At 42.9% G+C, this 20,687-nt stretch overlaps 1 protein-coding gene across 2 annotated transcripts; it reads right to left on the minus strand.

Moving 5' to 3' along the window:
* Positions 1-1,675: 1,675 nt before the first annotated feature.
* Positions 1,676-20,182, minus strand: HACD4 (3-hydroxyacyl-CoA dehydratase 4). Of its 2 annotated transcripts, none has more exons than XM_075527115.1 (7): positions 20,088-20,182; positions 16,075-16,178; positions 15,044-15,141; positions 8,746-8,858; positions 6,134-6,240; positions 5,178-5,309; positions 1,676-4,458 (listed from the first exon to the last, which is right to left on the minus strand). In XM_075527115.1, the coding sequence occupies exons 2-7, from the start codon at positions 16,169-16,171 to the stop codon at positions 4,376-4,378; spliced, it is 630 nt and encodes a 209-aa protein (XP_075383230.1). In that variant the 5' UTR covers positions 16,172-16,178; positions 20,088-20,182; the 3' UTR covers positions 1,676-4,375. The 2 variants fall into 2 exon arrangements, with proteins under 2 accessions (XP_075383230.1, XP_075383229.1); XM_075527114.1 differs by having other exon boundaries at positions 15,044-15,171.
* Between the last annotated feature and the right edge of the window lie 505 nt (positions 20,183-20,687).

A 20,687-nucleotide genomic window follows, 5' to 3' on the forward strand; every position in this document is an offset into this window, starting at 1 on the left:
GTTTGTCTAGGTTGGAGAAAAGGAGGCTGAGGGGCAACCTCACTGCTCTCTACAGCTTCCTGAGGAGGGGAAGTGGAGAGGGAGGTGCTGATCTCTTCTCCCTGGGATCCAGTGACAGGATGTGTGGGAATGGCTTAAAGCTGCATTAGGGAAGGTTCGGACATGACATTAGGAAACATTTCTTTGAGGGTGGTCGAACACTGGAACAGGCTTCCTAGAGAGGTGGTCCGTGCCCCATGCCTGTCAGTGTTTAAGAGGCATTTGGACAATGCCCTTGATAATATGTTTTAACTTGGTCAGCCCTGGAGTGGTCAGGCAGTCAGACTAGATGATCATTTTAGGTCCCTTCCCACTGGAATTATTCTATTCTAAATACTCCAGTGTACTCTACAATTCTGTGTGTTTAGCCCACAGGGCTGAACTAGAGCTGGTTTGAAGTAAAACCCTCTGAAAGGCAGGTAAGTTGCCTGTTGGGTCCTCATTGTGTATCCTTTCACTCTGTAGTTCCATTCCTATTGGGCTGCTGTACCTGCAGGTATACACATAGCCTTTGATGGAGAGATTATTTCTCCTGTTTTGTGCTAGTGTTGGAAAAATGAATATGATTTTTATTTCTAGGTGATCTCTTTCAAAATAGTATGCTGCTCTGGAGACAATGACTCTAAAGGACTGAGGTGGGCAAGTTAGTTGCTACTGCATTTTAGATGTGTGGGAAGGCAGTAAAGGCAGCTGGTGGTGAAGATACTGGTGGGACAAGTTCTTGTGACTCCAGCAGAGCTGTTCTGTGGGCAAACAGAAGGGATCTTTTTTTATTTTCTATCTTTAGCACTTAGGTATAATTTCTTTTCCACACTGTATGTGTTTCATATGCATATTTATGAGTTTAATCTCACAGTACATAAGCTGTACTAAAACTAGTGTTTTTTTAAATGTCAGACAAATGTAGTAGTCAGATACCCTTCTGTTCCTAAGAGATTGTTTAATCACTTTCAATTATATATCACTTCCCTAGTAATATTTCTTCACCCTTGTCTATACAGTACATTATTTTGCCTGTGTTTATGGAGATATGTAAGAACAACACTTATTTTGATTCCAATATCAGATGATCTAAGTGGAGATACAGATGAGCTGGGATCTCAAGACTGATACAAGTTTTGAACAAAGATTTAAGTTCCCAGAGGCGGAGAGACTTGGGCAACTTTTTAAACACCTTTTTGCCTGCCTAATCCTGAACTTTTCCAGAAACTAAGGTAAGGCATTGGAACTGAAGTTACAGTGGCCTACTATGGTCACACATGGAAGGCTCATACCCTGGATCTCCCAATTGCCTGCTCCAAGTTACCTCTGCACCAGAAAGGGGTGGGGAAGTCTTCTGTCATTAACTTCATGCCTTTTTCATGCAGTTTAGGTTTGGAGGTCCTCCCCACAGTGAATTTTAAAGAATCCTTCTCCTATTCCAGCCTTTTAGCCAGCTGTAAGAATCAATGCAAAGGGAGAACATCACATCCTGATTTTTTTTTAACATAAAACAATAAACATGGCTTAATAAAATATCTGTGGTAGGTTTGACCTTGGCTGGCTGCCAGATGCCCATTCAGCTGCTCCTCTCACTCCACCTCAGGGCGGAGTGACAGGGAGAAACAGGACAGGGAGAAAATAGGATGAGAAAACTTGTGGGTCAAGATAAAGACAGGGAGATTATTTACCATTTACTGGCACAAAAACAGACTTGACTTGGGGAAGAGTAATTTATTGCCAATTAAAAATAGAGTAGGGTGGTAAGAAACAAAGACAAAACTAAAAACACCTTCCCCCCACCCCTCCCTTCTTCCTAGGCTCAACTTCACTGCTTCGTTCCTGACTCTTCTACCTCCTCCCTCCCCAAGCAGTGCAGGGTGGGTAGGGAATGGGGGTTGCAGTCAGTTCATAAACCTTCATCTCTGCTGCTTGTTCCTCTTCACACTGTTCCCCTGCTCCAGCATGGGGTCCCTCCCATGGGATACAGTCCTTCATGAACTGTTCCAACATGGTTCCTTCTCACAGGCTGCAGCTCTTCAAGAACTGCTTTAGCATGGATCCTTTCCATGGGGTACAGTCCATCTGGAAAAGGCTGCTCCAGTGTGGGTCCCTCATGGGCCATGGTTCCTGCCAGGAATTTGCTCCTGTGTGGGCTTTCCATGGGCTGCAGCTTCCCTCTGGGTACATCCACCTGCTGCAGTGTGGGGTCCTCCAGAGGCTACAGTGTGGATATCTTGTCTGGCATGGTCCTGCACGGGCTGTGGAGGGACGACCTGCTCTACCATGGTCTTCTCCATGGGCCACAGGGGAATCTGCTACAGTGCCTGGAGCACCTCCTCCTCTCCTTCCCCACTGACCTTGGTGTCTGCAGAGCTGTTTCTCTTGCATTTCTCTTATTCTTCTGTCTCACAGCTACTGCATAGCATTTTTTACCTTTTCTTAAATAGGTTTTCACAAAGGCACCATCAGCTTTGCTGTTTTGCTCAGTAGTGTCCTGCGGTGGCTCTGTTTCGGAGTTGACTGGAGCCAGCTGTGTCTCGCATGGGGGAAGCCCCTGGCTTCTTCTCAGGGAGGCCATCCCTGCAGCTTCCCCACTGCCAAAGCCTTGCGATGTAGATCCAATACAGTATCATATGTCATATTTCCTCCTACAAGGTATGTTAACTCCAGGCAGCTTGATGACAAACGCATTAGATTGAATTTCCAAGGGGAAAATGTCCATGTTTCACCTTTAGCATGTTATCTAGTGGTTTGATGTGAAGTGTTCTTATTCTGGCTCTCTTCTTCAAAGCTGTCATCCTACTCAGCTGCTCTATACATTTCTTCACATTGTCCACACTTGAATCAGTTTGGGTCAGACAGAAGTCCAAAGTGGAAGTACTTGTGTTTCTCTAATAAGCTCCAGACTCCTACCTCTGTTTGCAGTGCTTTCAAAAAAAAAATCCAGGGTTGACCTTGTACTATTGCATGCATGACCTTGTTGCTTATGGTTTGTGAATACTCCAGTGGTCACAATAGTCTGCAGGCATTGTCTGCCACATGTATTAAATAAATAAAAATTATAGTAGGTGACCTTCCGTAACAACTGAGTTCATCAAGGCCAGCTTCAGCCTTTCCTTATAGGCCCTCTTAGGGTGCATGGTTTAGAAAGTCATACAGGCAAAAGCCTATTTGTATTGTGATAGTGTTCATTTTCCCTTTAAATATTATCTTCCTTCCAACTATTCTCTTTCCTCCTTCCATCTATTATCTTTCCTCCCTCCCCCCAGTTTTCAGTCCAGCTCAAAAAAAATGGCCTCACTTTTCTCCCCCACCTGCTTGAATTCAAATTTAGGTGATAATCAATATGGATGAAACATCAGAAAAGCCTCTGCCAGCATCTAAGCAGTTATTTGTCCATTTTTGTCTGTACAGTCCACTGGGTTACTGTCCGTATTCTTCATTCCCAACCTTTGAAGAGACTATGTTCTAGTTGCATTCTCACAGATAGTCCTACAGAAGTGTGAGGAGCAACGCGCTTGAGTAACATGGCTAGAATTTTGCACATGGCTTTTGATAGTCATTCACTTCCCTTTAAAGAACAACATATATTTGGCCTGACTACATCACACTTTTGCGTATCTGTCTGCTGTTCAGCATGGAAGAATTGTGGGGAAGGAGATTCTTAAATGTCTGCCAGACACATGATTATAAGTTTTTACTCCTGAGCCTTGAATATCCCCTTGAACATACAGTAGATGAGTACGTGATCACTTGCCTTTGTAGTTTAGCTGCGTTTTCTGGAATCTTGTTTGGCGAAGTGAAGGTTGGGCCAGAATGTGAGGGATCCTTCGTGAATGCCTGGGGCTAATCAGCATGTGAATCTCAAAGGCTGCAAAGTTTCCAGCGTCTGCTCCTTGAGAGGTTCCAGTTCTAGTCAATTTAGCATTTATATATATGAGGCACATACATGTTGGCCTAATACAAAATAATCTTGTAGATAAAATGATATTGTAATTACAGAGTATCTGTTGCTGAGGCAAGAATTAACACCAAAATAAGGGTGTTTACTGTGAGTGGAGGCACTCTTCAATTTTTTTTCAGAGTTCTCTAATATATGTTAGAAAAAAATATATTCATTTTTAAAACTCCTGCCATTTGAAGTCAAAACTTTCAAAAGTAACTAGTTATTTTGAGCTGCTCCATTTTTGAGGTGCATTAGAGAGACCTGCCTTTTCTGAAAATTCTACACAGCCAGATAATGTACATGCAAACAGGAGTTTTGCACTGAAAATCTTTGTCTAATTTCTTTTTAACCTATGATATGCAGCAGCTCACTGGGAATATATTTCTTATTTCCAAACAGATGATCAACTTAGCTTCTTTTCTTTTTGATGTTTCCTGTCCCTAGGTGTGCCTTCCTTTCGGAGAAGAGGTTCTGGATGATAAAGCACATACCTGAATCAAAACACAAAATTATGTAAGAACAAGGGAGTAGAGTCCAAAGTGTCTTCAGTTCATTTAGAAGGAACAGTATGAGCCTTCATCTGGCAACCTTGCACAGTTCCTTCCATGAACTTAGGAACAGAACACTGCATCACAAAGACGAGATCCTTCAAATTAGTGTTAAAGCCAATGACAGAATGAAGACTTGGCTGTAATGTAGCCAAATTCCATTCAAATTTTTCAAAAGTATTTTGTCGAGAAGAAGGGGTCTATTTACATCCAGATTTGGGGGTGGGCTTTTTTTTCCATCCCTTTGGATAATCGAGCTGTAAAAGTCTCAATTTAGATATAACTTCTCATGCCAGCTAGGAGGAATGAGTGAGGAGAGGTTGCACAGAATGAGAGCATGATCAAATGGGAATTGATTTAGAAAAAAAAAAAAAGGGCAACTTCAGTAAGTAGCTGTAAGGCCAGGGTCATTGAAGCAATTTTTGTATTTTTGTTTTGTATTTTTATGCCTCACACACACTGTCTCTTCCAAATTCAATTATTTGTATTGAAAGACATGGGAAATCAAAACAGCTGGTGATGAACTTCCCTGCACTGGTCTGCAGGAGATGTGGCAGAGAGAGTTAGAGTTTGTGAAAGGAGGTATACTGATTTGATTTTTTTCTTGCCATAGGCATCCTAGTTGTGTTGAGACCCAGCTTTCTGGAAGATGAGATACTTACCTATAAACAGCACTAGCAGGTACGTTTTCAGAACATAGGGGAAGTAGACTGAGAAGGCGAATGGAAATGGTAGCTTGATGGAATATGTGCCAAAGGATTCAAAATAAGGCAGTGATACACAAATTGCAAATGCTGTAAAATAACATGGTAAATCTTTAGTCAAAAGGAGGTGGAAGATCATCAAAAAGCTTCATGTAAAAGTCAGTTACCTTTAAGGCACAGATAGCTATATTATATACTGAATTTACCATGTCATTCATATGCATATGCACATGTTGTTTTCTCCTTGAGTTCAGTTTTGTAGGTCTGAGGTGCTAATTGCTCTTAATATTAGAATTAGCAAGTATTGCTAATATAAATAATAACAATAAATATAATATAAAATAATATAAATATAAAATAATAATAAATAATGAATAATTTTTCTATTATTATATTATTTATAAATAATAAATATAATATAAAATAACATAATATAAAATTGCAACCTGAGGTTGCACTGCTTTCAATATGATCTCAGTGGGCACATTTCCTGGTGTAAGTATGATAAGCTGCTAAGTATGGTCTGAGCCAATAAGGTCAGCCTTAGTCGGGGAGAAGGCAGCTTTGGGACTTGCTGTCTAATGTGGTCAGTCTGGAATGGGGGAATCTGTGTGTCTTTTGTGGGGGTATTTTCGTGCTTTACCCAGAAAAATGAATGTTTTCCCACACTGTTAAAAAACAAAATAAAAAAAAAAAAACAGACAGACAAAACCCAGAGAACACTTATTAAGGAAAAAAGCACAGAAAAGAGAAAGATAGGTGACATACAGGTTAATATGGGAGTACATGAACATTTATGACTACTTTGGCAACACAAAAAGAAGTATCTTAAACACAAATGACAATTGAACTGATAAAATTTGACTGAAGAAGATTAAGGAAGCAAGTCGTTGGTACCTTTCCCATGTCCTTACCTTTAGCCAGAACTGAAAGGGGATAGAGTGGGATGCACAGTGAGAAGTTGAGCCATGTCAGTGGTAGGTAGTATATTCCCGTCCTTGCTAACATGTTGTAAGTGTACCTGCAGCAAGAGGAACAGCAGATGAGCTCAGAGGGAATGATCATGTCTTTAAAATAAAGATGTGTTATGGAGAAGCCCAAGGGAATTGCAGAAGAGCTTGGAGCTGCCTATCTGAGAAAATGTCGGAGCAATATTGCAACAGTTTTGTTCTGGCTCTAATTGATGTCTGAACGTAGATGGTTCATTGTTTCAGCAGGGTTGTCTGTGTGTTACCCTAGAGCAGGCAGACAGCAATACAGCCTGAAGGCTCTATCAGAAACCAGTATGATTTCATATTGGGCCATCAGAAAATGAATTTCAGATAAGGATGTTACAACTGAGAGGGGCAGACAGAATATGACTCTTGCTTGGGACTGAGAAAATGCTGATTTATGACTGCTGAACCAGCTAAACCAGTGCTGGAGGAGGCTAAGCAGCAAGGTAATTGCAGGTACTTAATCTTCTGTAGTACAGCTGCTCCTCCACTAGACCTCAGAAGGGGTAGTAGGTGCAAAAAACCAGCAGCTGCTCTCCAGTGTATTGCAGCATTTTATTCTTACTGTGACTGTTAACTGCTGCTCAGTGGGAGACCAGAATGCCTAGGACTTCAGTCTCCAAAGGTGAGCTAATTCTAGCTAGTTTGATCTAAAAGTGGTACAGCAGCTTTCCAAACACCAGAGAAACAGGTCTGATTGCATTTTTGGTCAGCTGAAAGGCTTTTTGCCCTGTGGTCTTGCTAGAGATACGAGAATAAGAATTTTTAAGCCACTGTGAGCCAGGACTGTTTCTGATGGAACCAGCATTAAACAAACTTTCTGTATTCCCTTCTTATTAATTCATTTGACCAAGTTTGCCTTCTGCAACCTCAGGATTATCTCCTTTTTTTATTATTATTGCTTTTAAGGCATAATCTCAACCCAAGACTAAAAGGAAACAGCTACTCCCTCTCTATACACCTTATTGGGCTGTTTATGGTATAAGCAGGAAACATCAGCTATAGAAAACCTTGCAGAATTTGCTTTCAGTATATCATTAGCCATAATGCACAGGATATTTATGTCCCTGAAGAACCATGTGGAAGAACTTGTAATATTTCAAGACTAGTTGGCTAAGGGATTGGATAGATTCCTGTACACATTTAGACATGGCGGCGGCTTTGAGATGCTAGGACATGGCAAAGATGCTGTAAAAGACATCAGGTAAGAATTCTAAATCTGTATGAGTTGCACTATGCGTTATTATTTGACTTGGTCATTTGCTGCTATAGACCACAGTATCTTGCCTATTAAATGGCCACTGTTACTGCTATGATGCTGGACCGTGGTTTTTAGCAGCAATAGAAAACAACGATGCATTGATAGGACTGTTAGGCAATGTCAGGACTTTACAGCTGATATTGTTTACACTTTTGGCCTCTCTCCAGCTGCACAGAACCCTTTCATTTGAGATTAGGTTCTACTATTTTAGCTTTACAAACTTCAAAAAGAAATGGCGTAGAGCAATAATCCAAATAACTAATACAAGTAGTAGTTTATTAACGCATGTAGTACAAATACTCTGAAGCTGACTTAAAATCTTTATCAATCCTGACGCTTTCCTTTTTCAAATCTCTTTTATAACATTTGCTGCCTAAATCCATATTCCCCAGTCAGTCTCCAAAGCAATGTACTTAAAATAGCAGAAAACTATTTTAGCAGAAAGAAAAAAGTTAAGAAAAAAATTTGCTCCCATACAGAGGTTGCCATGAGGGCTATGTCTTGTCAAAATGCTTCTTAATTTCATATGTCTTCCCTGCTGTAAGTCTACAAACTGAGGTCCATAGAGGGTTAAGTTACATTTGAGAAATGTTACTGAGTTCACATATCGATGCAAAAGTCAGTAACGTGGAATTTTCCCCATTATACTTTTACCACAGGGAGGTACTGGTAACCTTCTACCATACAAAATTTCTGAAACAAAAATCCTGAATTGTATTCCTATCCATTTTGCCTCATGCGCATTGTCCCTGCAGTGTGATACATGCCCTACTACACCAAAATTCTCAGTTTCTGCAGCAGGAGCTTTTGGCTTTTTGGAAAGCACAGTGCAATTAAACCAGAATAGTCTTTCTGTCTTAGTAAGAAGTTCTGCCAGTGCTGCCTTATTGTGCTGTCAATCTTGGATTGAAGTGAGATGTTTAAAAAAAATAATAATAAAGCAATAGGATTGTAAATCAGTTTTGGAAATTGCTGTTCCCCAGGAGGTAGTTGTGATTTTCTTCTAAATGTTGTTAAAAAGGTCAAATCCTTTGAACCACAAATGTTAATGCAGCGATTTACTTCTGTAAGTCACTCTGCCTCTCAACTATGCAGATTTTTGTTAAAATTAGTAAGTAGCTTATAAGGTCCAAGATTTTTTTTAAAATGGATAATAAGCTTTTCTACCAATTTCAAAATAATTGGAATGAGCCTGCAGCACAGTGGAGGTGGGTTTCTGCTCGCAAGAATGACCCATTTTCCCCTTACAGTTTTGCCGTTGACTGCTTACCTGACCACATCTAATAAATTCCAAAGGAAAAATAAAACACACACGACATATTTCCCTTGAACTTCTTCCTGACTGTTGATCACGACAAATAAAACAATTATTCTCTCGGTGATCTGAAAAGAAAAAAGAATTGTGAATTCAGGTAGCACCTTCTATAGCCCTCTTTTCTGTGCCGTTTTGGCAAAATAGGAGGCCACGGGCGAATCCAGTTTGCTTTACGCAAATGCTCCAGTGAACGTTTCGCTTCTTGGCCTCCTTTTGTTCAAGGCCCCGCTGTCCTCCAGCTTGGGGAACTGGAAACTGTTGGCTGCAGCATCATAGATCTGCTATGGGAAGGGTGGAGGTTTGCTTGCCAACGGGGATGACTTGGGTTTGCAGCCCAGGAAACCTGGGGATGAGCCGGCTGAGGTCGTGGGAGCAAGGACTTCTCCCACTGCGCCCTGGTGCCTGGAGGGCTGGCAGGGGAAGCTTCCTTGGCTGTCGGCTGCATGGGAGGCTGTGGGATACCAGGGGCCCTCGGGTGGGTAGTGTGCCAGACAGTGCGTATTGCACAGTCCCGGCCCTGCTTTCCATAGCTTGGAGATCTGCACCCCAAGGGATCTCTCTCATGTAAGATTTGCAGAAAGGAGGAGGAAAAGTGAATTCCTTGTTTTTCTTTCCTCCTTATTCCTGGCTAGGAGAAGTGGGTTTAAGCTTGTCATTTATGTGAATTATTGCCATAATATTTATGTCATAACATTTTTCTAGTGATTGAACCTTATCTGACCCACAAGGTATGCCTTTACAAATGCAAAGATACAAAAGTGGATTGAACAGGCAGTGTCTCCAGCTTAAAAAAATACTTTGGCAGTATTAAAGCTCAAGAAATTAAAAACAAGTGTGTCTTTTTGCAGCTTTCTCGGACAAGTTTCCTATCGGTATCCATGGCCTGCTCTGTAAAATAAATATGTCTGTAGTAGTCAGTACTGCCAACAGTTGCTTGTGAAACTCTCCCAGAACGGTACCAGTTCACTCTGATTTACACTCTGTTTGAAAGTGTTGAAGGAGAAAACATGCATCTGTTCAGTTGGTATGAATCAGTATAGCTTCACTCAGGTTTTTTTACATCTGCCATCTCTTCCATAAGGTACCTTAGGTTTAATGATTTTATGGGTTAAGATGTGAAGTCAGTGAAAAGTCATGAAATGAAAACAGATTAACAAGGTGGTTTTTATAAGTGCAGTCATTCTTCTTCACTGGTTTCCCCCTTCCCCTTACTCCTACCTTAAACGAAATCAGAAATTGGCCTCTGAGCAAATTTGTGCAGCAGTTTTGCTATATAATGTTTACCAGCTAATGTGTGGAACATTTTGGCTACAGACTTTATTTGCAAACCACATCTGTTGGATAAAGCAGCCGTCACTTCACTATTCAGCAAAATTACGTGAGAGCAATTTTTCATACAGAAAGAGAGCGTGTCCATCCCCTAGGGATCTGGTTCCTCATCTTGAAAAGCGCTGAGGGGCCACAACAGATAAAAATGGTTTTGCTGCCTCTCGCCCTGCCCTGACTGTCATCTTATGCTGCTGATCCCATTGGTGCCTAACTGAGGAATTGATTTCTAAGAAGGTCAGATGTTGACAGACTTCTGTATAGACGGGCCAGGAAACAGAGAGTGAGAGATAGTAAGTCCTGTGTTTGTACGCTGATGCTGAGGAACCTGGCAAGAAAATGTGGGAACTGGAAGTATTGATGCAGGATCTGAAACCAGATACAACAGAGATAGGAGAAGCATGATGGGACAACCATCACAGGAGGGAAATCAAAACAAAGGTAAAAGCAGTGTGAGCATTGAACAGGATTGTGTGCTGGAAAGAATAAATAAAATAGAACCTGAGTTAAAATAATTTTGGTGAAGGGCGCAGCATTGGTAGTGTCAGCATTTTGTTAGCAACCCTAAAATCAGACTGGTATGTGGAGAGAGAGTTCTGCAACATTGTTAATATGAGAGATATTTCAGGGAATTGCCACAGGGAATTGTCTCATCTGGAGACATCATGATAACGAACAGGTTGACATGTTTGTAGATGTGAGAGCTGGCAGATTTTCCAAACGGTCACTTGGTCTTCAAGAGGTGGCTGGGTGGAACAGTGCTAGAAAACGGCACGGGTCAAGTGATCAGGAGCTCATCCCATTTCAGTGAGATTAAGGGGTAAGAAGCAGACAGGCAGGTACCTTCCCCAGTTTCAAAAGGATGAGCACTGGCCGATGAGACAGGGCGGCTATGGACACCCACAATTCAGCCTCATGGTCTGGGAGGGGAAGAGGCTGTGGATTTCTTTCTCTCCCCGGGGCACATGGAGACGCGCAAGAGGCAGTGAGTGTCACCGAGCTGGGGCTCAGCAGGTTTCCTCCATCAGAGGACTGATGTTTGGGAAGGGGGAGCAGTGGAGGCACGCAGCCTCACTAGTTGCAGGTGATGAAGTCAGTAATTAGACTGTGTAAAGTAGGTTATAAGCACCTGCAAGAGCAGGGAATTGGACCTGACACAAAGCAGGTCCCCTGCAGGTCTTCTATTCCTGTTAGACTGCAGTCTCAGCCAGCAAACAATGGGATGCACAAAGCAGCCATCAGAGGCCGAAACTGAAAACCACCTGTGGCCGTGCTCCGCAGCACGTCTGGGGGGCAGGACAGGCCTGGCTGCTCGGGGCAGCTGTGATGTCCTCATGAGCATGGACAGTGGCATCCTACCTCTTTCCTCTGTAAGTCAGGAGGTTGCCTGCCTGCTTGTCTTTATTCCCCTTCAAGACATTGTGCTCTCTTCTTTCGTAGCACTCACACCTTTAGGTAACCCACACAAATTGAAGGTAGATGCAGCGGCTGGGGACCTTTTCAGCAAGTGACAAGGCAGGGTGCTACTTGAAGAAGAGGGTATTCCAGTAAATGTCTGTTGATATTGTGCCCCTATACACACACGTCTGTATACGTATATACATGGACTCATGTACATATATAAATATACACACATACATGTATGTGTATGTGTATACACACATACATATATACACATACATATGAAAAGCATGTGCTGCTGCTCAGCCATGGCTCATTTCTTCTATGGATCATCTGTCCTTGCATGAATGAAAATACGGTATTCTCTGTTGCTACTCTCTTGATTAAAAAAAAAAAAAGGCAAAATAGAAGTCCTGTGTTTTCATGTTCATAAAAAGGAAGTATGTGCTGACACCTCACAAAGCATAAATACAATGATTTCATTTTTCATTTCTTCTTGTTCTTTGTGTTAAGATCAAACTGGAATTTCCTTCCTCTCCCAGCACTGGTCTCTCACAGGATGCAGCAAGTTCTGTAGAATGGCATAAATTTCCGCAAGGCAGCCTGGGCATTTGAAGCACATGAGTGAAACAGAGCAAATTAGAACTAGCTGAGGTTAGGGCAGGAGCAAGCAGCACGTTCATTTCCATTTTTTAACAACCATGACTGTGCAGAATCGTACTTGGTAACTGAAACCCTTACGTAGCCCTTCAATTTATTGAATGTTTAAAAAAAAAAAAAAAATAAGAAAAGTGTTACTAAATATTTAGATTAAGTTAAAAATTAATTGTCCTGTCATAAAGCTGTAGTACATTGCTTTTGGTCTGGTAAATCCAATCGTGTTTGCACAGGATGAAGAACTGGTGGGGTTTTTTCACAAAAACACCAGTCTTTTCTTACATCTTTCCTACTCTCTCTTTTGCTAAAGTGCCAGTCCCATCAGCCTTTATTCCCTGGCCAGGCATTCAAGCTGCAAATGCCCTGAGAGACATCCCTTTGCACCAACTTTGTGACCCTCCCTTGTCTTCTCTTCTTCCAGAGCATCCATCACACAGAACTCATCTTTCTTTCATGGTGCAACTTGGCCTTGGCCTACCTAACCCTTCTCAGGTGCCTGGTGGCCTGAGACTTTGTCCCTCAATGAGGACATCCTGGATGGGTTTTTCCAGAAAGCACCTGTGAATTTGCTTTTCCACTCTCTGTAATGCATATCTCAAAGCGTTCCTTGTAAACGCTACTAAACTACAATAAATGGGGTATTAGGCAGAAATCCTTCATTCAAACTCTGCTTAAATCTTGTCTCTGCTATAATGCCTACAAACCAACCAACCACCGCAGGGATGCTTTCAGAGCTTGTTTTATTCAAGGTGGCATTACCTCCACCCATGTGCTTCCCTAACATTGCCATAGCCACCTGCTCTCTCATCCTAGAGACTGCCTGAGATGAACTTCACTGGGGATATGCATGCATGTGCATGGCCTGGGGGATACATCTAGGGATACGTTTTAAGCTTAGAGTCAGAACAGGTGGTGGGAACGCAGAACAGGGCAGTCGCTATCAAATTCTTCCAGCTTTACCAGTGCCCTGACTATGTACAGTAGTCCAGTAGGCTGCAGTAAATCTCTCACAGTCCTTCCCCAGTGCATTGTGGAAAATATATGTTTGGTTTTTTTTCCTAAGAGGCAGGGAGGAAAGTGTGGCAAGGCACATGGGAATACTGTGGGCACACAACTGCTTAACCTGCTCACAGCAAAAGCAGGGCAACCCAAGTGAAAGCAGACTTTACACCAAAGAGCTTGTACACCATGCCTGGACAGCATGAGACTACTGCTAACATCAAGGCAAGAGAGTGGTGTTTGCGGTGAGAGAACACTTGGGGAAAGAGCCAAGTAAAGATCCAAAGATACCGTTGTTGTGAGGCAAATGTTTGGAGTCACAGTGCCGTATCCTTCCCTGACCCACCTTCTCCATGCTGCCCTGGAGAGCACTGCAGTAATTGCACTACCCATGAAAGGTCGCCGTTTTCTTGCTCAGAGTATCGATTTCGTATCTAGTGTCTTTTGCAGCAACACAGAGCAGTGTTTGTGCAGGCTTCCCTGATCTCTGCTTCTGTATGGCTGGGTAGGAAAGGAACAGACTATGTCAGGGCTGGGGAATGTGTAAACTCTGCCAGGACAAGCCTTGCTTTAATGACTACTACCATTAGCAGGCTGCTCCTCTCTCCAAGAGATGATATGAGATTTGTTACAGGACACGTTAGATAGGATACTCCCCCCCGCCCCCCAATTAGTGTAAAAGCATGTAGATTTAGTCAGGGAAAAACAGATAATTGCATTTTGACGAATTTGCTACCATACTTAGTGAGCAGCATAAAGAACAGAGATCTGTATTAGTCAATCAATTTCTAATGGGCATTTAAAAAGAGGAACATCTTCACCCATGCAATATGTCATTTGACAAAAATGGGCTATCCAGAAAACTAAAAACATAACTAACTACTCTTAGTCTTCTACCTTCTGACTGCTGAGAGCAATACCAGTTTCACCATTATTCAAATACTAAGGATTGGAAAGGTTTGAAGGTAAACTCAACATTTTTACTTTTTCCAATGCATTAAGAAAAATACCAAAACCTGAGATTAACTCCCAACAGAAAACAAGAGTGTGGTAAGGCAAACGTCAGAGAATCATCTTGTTTTCTGCTATAGCATGTGATCTTTTGGCTGGTTTTCTGCCTATAGCTGACCATATACCCTGTAAACCCCTTAACAGTGTCAGAACCTCTGGATGTTGCCACGATTTGACCATGTCTGGGTTTGAGAGGGCAGAGGCCCTTACAGCAAGAATATGACAATTCTCCTTTCTTTCCCCTCCCAGCATTAATTCTTCAGTCCCTTAATTTCTCTTTCTTAATCAATTCTTTTCCTTCCACACTCCATGACTGCCAGCAAACTCTGCTCCAGGAGGTTTGATGCAGGTGGTTTTCTCACTGCCATCCCTTTGCTACCGCACACAATCTTGTGTTGTGCTTGTCTACAAAATAAATACGCACTTGCCAGTGAGGAAATGGCATGGAAAAGAATTAGCTACTGAAACTTAGGCTCTGAAATGTTGTCTTCTGGCTGTAAACAAGTTGGCTGGGGAGGTAGTATCCTCAGCCACCTGCGGTGCCTTAGAAATGGGGGCTGCCTCATTTCTGCAGATGGACGCTCCTCAGGGCATCTTCCAGGTCCCTGCTGTTGTGGGCTGGGCATAGGGCACTCACCATTCAGCTTCACTCAAAAAGAAAAAAGTTGAGCAAGCAGCTCTTTCCCAACCCGGTTCTGAGGCCTCAGTTCCTGCAGTTAGCAAACCTTTAGCAGACCAAGCTCCCTGAGGAAGGGTGCAGGTGGACCATTCAGGGTAGTTCAGCCTGGGCTTGTCCCCAGGGGCAGCCATGGCTGGAGTGTGTAGGTCGTGGGAGGAGGGTCCTGAGAAGTAGACTTACCTGCAAAAACCTGGGGAAGAGACGGCTTTTATCAATGCCAATGAGGATGTGTAGGATCTCCAATATAGATAACAACTGGCAAAGGCGCATTACAAGTCCTATGGAGTAAAATGTGTCGGCCAATGAGTCTACAGACAAAAGTGAAGAGGAAAATTAGAGGGTGGTTATATAGTAAAAGTGTGGACCAACTACTGCATTTGCTCTTGCCCTATCACCACTGGAGATGACAAGCTCACACAGTACCAAAATTTTGGGTAGCAGAAGCAAAGCTTTGGGGCGGGGAGGAGGCCGTCCCCTCTGTGTGTGTGGCTCTGACACAGAGGCAGGAAGCTGAGAAAAGAATGGGATCCCCTGTACTTGGTGCACTGGCAAACACCGTGCAGGATGTGTTGGTTTAGAGATACCGCTTTAGGATATTTCTGAATATGAGGAAATGTGGAGGAAATATGTGAGAAATGTCTGAACATGAGGAGATGTTGAGCTCCTGCCTGTATCTGTACCCATGGCACCTCCTAAAACAAGTCGACCACAAAGCAGGTATTTAATGTGCCTACAACTGTCCACCATTATAAATCATTTTAAATTTCCAGTCACTAGTTTTCTGTTTTCGTGCCTTAACCCCAGGCAACGGAAAGAGAAATACGTTGTGATGTTTTGGGAGATAGAGAGTCATGTGCAATAACCACAAAGATATTCCCTCATAGTGGCTTCCGTAAGATTAATGTTCACCGTAATGACTGGACCTAGTCACATTTAGGTCTATGTCCAAGTCAAATGTTACTAGCACGTTGCTGAATATTAAAGCTCACTAGCAAAACAAGAGCTTAATTCGTGATGTGATACAGGCAGAACATAGGTACCAGTAATTTGTTCATCCTTTTTAATGGAAAAAACAATGTTTTTCTAATTGAAATTACAGCCCCTGGTATTGGGCGTACACCTATTCAGAATCCTAACTTTATCTCTAATTTGATGTTTCTGTGTGTAACTGCCTCTTAAAATGTTTAAGAAAAATATAGAAGGAATCCTACCTTTTCCAAATGACATGAACCTGATGATCATATTTGTAAATATCCAGGAATGCCCACAGAATTGCATTAAGTCATACACAAAGAGGTAGGTGTTCATGGTAAAGCTGTGGAGGTGAAAATGATAAAGCAAACTGTATGACTTACTACAGTGTTCAAGCTTTTTGACCTGTAGAAATTGCACCCTCCTTGGACATGTTAGGAAATCAAAGGAAAACAGCTGAAATGTAAACTGATCAGTGGAAACTGCCCGTGTCCGCCAGCGGTGGCAGAACAGTACTCTCCCTAACGGGTCAAAGGCTCCCTTTGTTGGTATACCTAGGATATGCCCAGAAAAATTTTACGAGTGCCCACCCGTGATTAGGCTGATCTGTGGCCAGACGGTGAAATCTGTGCCTCCACAGGAAAAAGTAACTAAACAAAGACACTCCACTGAGTGCGGGATTCAAGCCTGAGCCCCTTGGCTTGGCTCTGCCTTGACGGTGTGACCAGACTTGAGGCACTGCTGGGGTCGCACCCGCCGCAGCCCTGCTGAGGGTCTTGGGCTCCCGCAGACGCCAGCCTCAGGATTTCTGCATCTGGGTGAGGTTTATCCTGTTCTTCCCAGAAGACATGCCTCTAGCATGCACTGAAGACAGCTTGAAGGACGATGCAAATAACCTGCAGTGCCTCCAGCAGACAGCATAGTTGTAAGTATTTATAAAAATGTAGGTGAAAAAATGGAAAAGCAAGCCACATTTCAATCTGCTTTTATTTGATGCAGTCTGAAGGATATCTGTCTTTCCCTTTTTTAACCAACTTGCTCTACAGGTTTTCCAGATAAACATTAAATTAGGGTCTTTGTCTTTCTGCACAGCCTGTGTTTCAAGTTGCATTCAATAGTGTGAATCTTCTCCTGTTGGAGCAGACTAACTTTTGTAGCTATTCTAACCTAATTTTCATAGGTAATCTGACTTCTTGCAAAACTTCATATGCTCTGGAGATACTTAATTTTCCTTTCCCATAAATGTATTTTCTTCTGACTTATTCCAGAAAGAGAGGCTTGCCTGTCCTCCAGCTATGAAAAGTACTGTCCACCTTTTGGGGAAATGAATTTGCTAATTTTGTACTAGAATTTATCTCTTGTGTTTGACCAATTAATTTCCTGCCCCAATAAGTAGTAAGATCTCTTTAAGTTGCCCCTTGATCCAGTTTGTTCACGTGGTATGCCTCTGCCATCAAAATTGTTTCGTTTGTGTCTGTTCATTAACAAACGCAGTGAATTTCTGTGTTTAGAAATATCTAAATACAATAAATGCATATTATTCATTCCCAGCATTGGACCAAGACCATAAATAACAATACACACTTCTGTAAATTGATCTAGATAAACTGATCTTCTAAATTTTTAATCTAAGTATATCCTAGGGAGGTCATAGAAAATGCCTTTCTTCCTCTCCTCCTGTTATGCAGGATGGCTGCTATTCATATCGTCACTGCTATAAGCACAGAAAGATTTGTTGGCATAATGTACCTCCCGAGACGCATCAGTGCCCTTTGATACTATGAAAATAAGACATATGAGGACCCAGACAAAGGAATGCATTCCATAAACACTCCTTTTGGGAAAAGTATAATACAACTGAATTGGAGTAAAGTCCAGTGAGCTCTATAAATATTGACCCCAAATCCCATCTGCTGTATTACTGAATGACACTTTGTTCTCTCTTGTGGTAAGAAAAAAAGATGGGGCACTGTACGTTACAAAAAGGCAAAAAATGAAGAACATCATTGTTCTGATTTAAGAAACAGCCTTATTAATGGATGGACAGGAATTGCTGTAATGGGTATGAAAGTTGCAGTCAGTACCTCCACCAGTCTCTTTGGTCTGATACTGCCCTGTGAGCTTTGTACAGGAATGCAATCTGAGCATACGGTTTCTCTCTTCTTCTGAAGTCTAGTTTGCTACGTCTGCCTCTCATCCTCAGAACTTGTCTTTCAGTGATTTGGGCTTATTTTCTGAACTCTTCCTCCATTGGCTGGCTAGAAAATTTTTGTCTTTACAATTCTTAAACTGCTTAATCTTGGCTAAAGAGGGCGTAACCAAGAAGACATTTGCAAACACAGCTTCACACTAGTGTTTTGGCAATACGGCAGCTGTTGCATATTAGAATTCATCATCTTAAAAATGTGCTGGCAACTACTGAAACGTGTACACACTGATGGCATTTACGGAGGGCCCCATATTCCCAGTGAAGTGCAGAGATGTGCTGGCAGGCAGCGTGCCGGTGTTACCTGGAGGGCCGACCCCAGCCCCAGAGCTGCAAGCAGCACAGCTCCCTCACTTGGTGATGCTCTCCACTGTGTGAAGGAACAACCCTAATCTCAAAATGGGGTTTCATCCTACTGTGTTAATCCCCGCACAAAAGGTACCTAAGACCAAACAGAAGCCTTTGACGGAAGTGAAGAAATCTGCAGAAAATAAAAGGTGATTTCACTGTAATCAAAGGAAACTGAAATGTAACTGTTCTCTAAGGTCTTTCTCATCCAAAACCTGATCTCTTTACCTAGAGAACCAGAAGCAGACTGAGGATAACCTATTTCAGAGTCCTGACAGTTTCGTGTCACAACACAAAATTCAGCTGTCTGCTTCTATTCGAAAGGTCACTGGCAGAAGAGAAGGGTTTTAATTAGATTTCGTGCTCCCCTCAGTTCACAGCGGGCATCATTCCGCGCTTACCTCACAGAGCCTGCTTCCGCAGCACCCTTGCAGACCAAGCACTGACTAGCAGCCCACCAGGTAGCTGGGCTACCTGGCCCGGTTCCTGACCCTGCCCCAGACTTGGCTGACCTTACGAACCTCGCCTAGCCTCCCTAGTGCCTGGTTTGTAAACTGGACCTGCTGCTGCATTTATTCCTTGCAGCGTGACGTGCTTTAGCACTTTCGAGTTGCTTTCATTTGAAGGCGTTGGAGGAGCACTGCACGTTTCAGCACTCTGCCTGCGTTGGTAACGGGAGAAAGAAACAGGCGTGGGTCTTGCAGTAGAGAGACCCAGAAGGCTGGACTCGCTGTCTGTTGTTTTAGTTGTTGGTTCCACGTTACTTAACGAGGCTGATTTTATACCAACTACATCAATGGGATGCATTTATCATATTTAGGATCAACCTTACTTAGCGGAAAACTTTATCTGCTTTCTCTCTGGGCTCAAAACCTAGGAAAGCAGATGAAACATAAAACCACTCAGAACTAGCACACAACAGCAGCATGGTCTCAAACATCCTCTTTTCCCTTTTGTTCACCAGCAGAGACTTTACCAGTGATATAGCTGTAGCTTGCGAAGCCTGACATATTTCCACAGGCAGAAAAATCACGTAAGTATAATTGTTGCATTTTGTTATTTTTAGCATGAAGGTCTTCAGTGTGTCTCTGTGGTAGCTGTCATCTGAGGTAAGTACGGAGGTAGGTGCCCTCAGTGTCTGAAGGTGGTCAGGACCATGTCCCCCTTGAGCTAAGGTGACAGGTAGCACAGCAGTGGCACCCAGCTCAGGGCAGCCCTCGGTCCGGCTGGGTGTCCCTTGCAAGGTGCCAGGATGAAGGCCACACGCAGGTCCCTCTCGTGGGGGTCCCACCCAGGCCTGCACGCACTGAGCACCTCCTTGCCTGCAGAGCTATTGCTGCCTGCCTCCCTGCTGCCTTCCCCTGCGCCCATACTGGCTGGCTGCACATGAGGAAGCAACCTTCAGGCTGAAACCAGAGAGCAATGTTCCTTTTTTTTTTTTTTCTGCAGGAAAGCTCTGCTAGAAAAGCCCCTCTGCTGACATGGTTTCCTTTTAAGTCATATTGGTCTGAACTTCTACCCCTTCCCCCTCCCACCCCTGTGACAAGCTGCAAGCGCTATAGCTCAGGAAGAAGAAAGCTGCTGAGAACCAGTACAAAAGATGTACTTATCTCTCACGGGCACATCCCACCGCACTTTTTTTTCCCCTTCCTTTTCGCATTTGAGCAGTCCAGGTCACCTGTGCTCAAGAGATATTACCTGCTGCAGGGGTCGGACTGCTGCTGCTGCTCCTGATCTTCCTCCTTTTTTCTCTCCACAGCTGCCACAGCTGTTTGTTAGGAGATCACCCCTCCTCTTTCCTCTTCCCCCACCCCGCGACGTCACTGTATGTAGTACTAAGCAGGAACCACTGCACTTCCCGAGAAAGGAGTTTCTAACCCCAAGTATCTCCACTCCATTTGCCCTGCTCCTCACCCAGCCTAGCTTAGCCTAACCTAACCTAACGAAACCTAACCTAACCTAGCCTAACCTAACCTAAACTGGTTTCTTGCTGTTGTACCAGTAAGTCTGTAAATCCCACTAACTTTGTCTCTCAACCCAGAGCAATATTTTGAAGGATTACTGGAGAGAAGAAATGCAAAATTAAAAACTTGGTTTTCTTTTCTGTTTAAATAATCAGCACTACAAGAATGCTAACAACACTATCGAATTATAAGGAAGGCTGGGAGCATAGCATAAAAGGAGTACTTTAAATTCCTTCAGACAGAGGAAAGAATTTTCCACTTCTTATCTCGGAATGTTTATTTATTCATGCCCCTGTGAAATATGGGCACTACTGGCAGAGGAAATGTATGTATG

This window comes from Mycteria americana, chromosome Z (genome assembly GCF_035582795.1).
Source record: "Mycteria americana isolate JAX WOST 10 ecotype Jacksonville Zoo and Gardens chromosome Z, USCA_MyAme_1.0, whole genome shotgun sequence".
Taxonomy (NCBI): Eukaryota; Metazoa; Chordata; class Aves; order Ciconiiformes; family Ciconiidae; genus Mycteria; species Mycteria americana.

What these genes read in the sequence shown, in the direction of transcription:
- HACD4 (XM_075527114.1), bottom strand. Translation starts at nt 16,171, where the DNA reads ATGAACACCTACCTCTTTGTGTATGACTTAATGCAATTCTGTGGGCAT. An exon ending in GTTCATGTCATTTGGAAAAG is followed by an intron (nt 15,172 to 16,074) that starts GTAGGATTCCTT and finishes TTTTGTCTGTAG; the next exon opens with ACTCATTGGCCGACACATTT. An exon ending in CCTTTCAGTTCTGGCTAAAG is followed by an intron (nt 5,310 to 6,133) that starts GTAAGGACATGG and finishes GTTATTTTACAG; the next exon opens with CATTTGCAATTTGTGTATCA.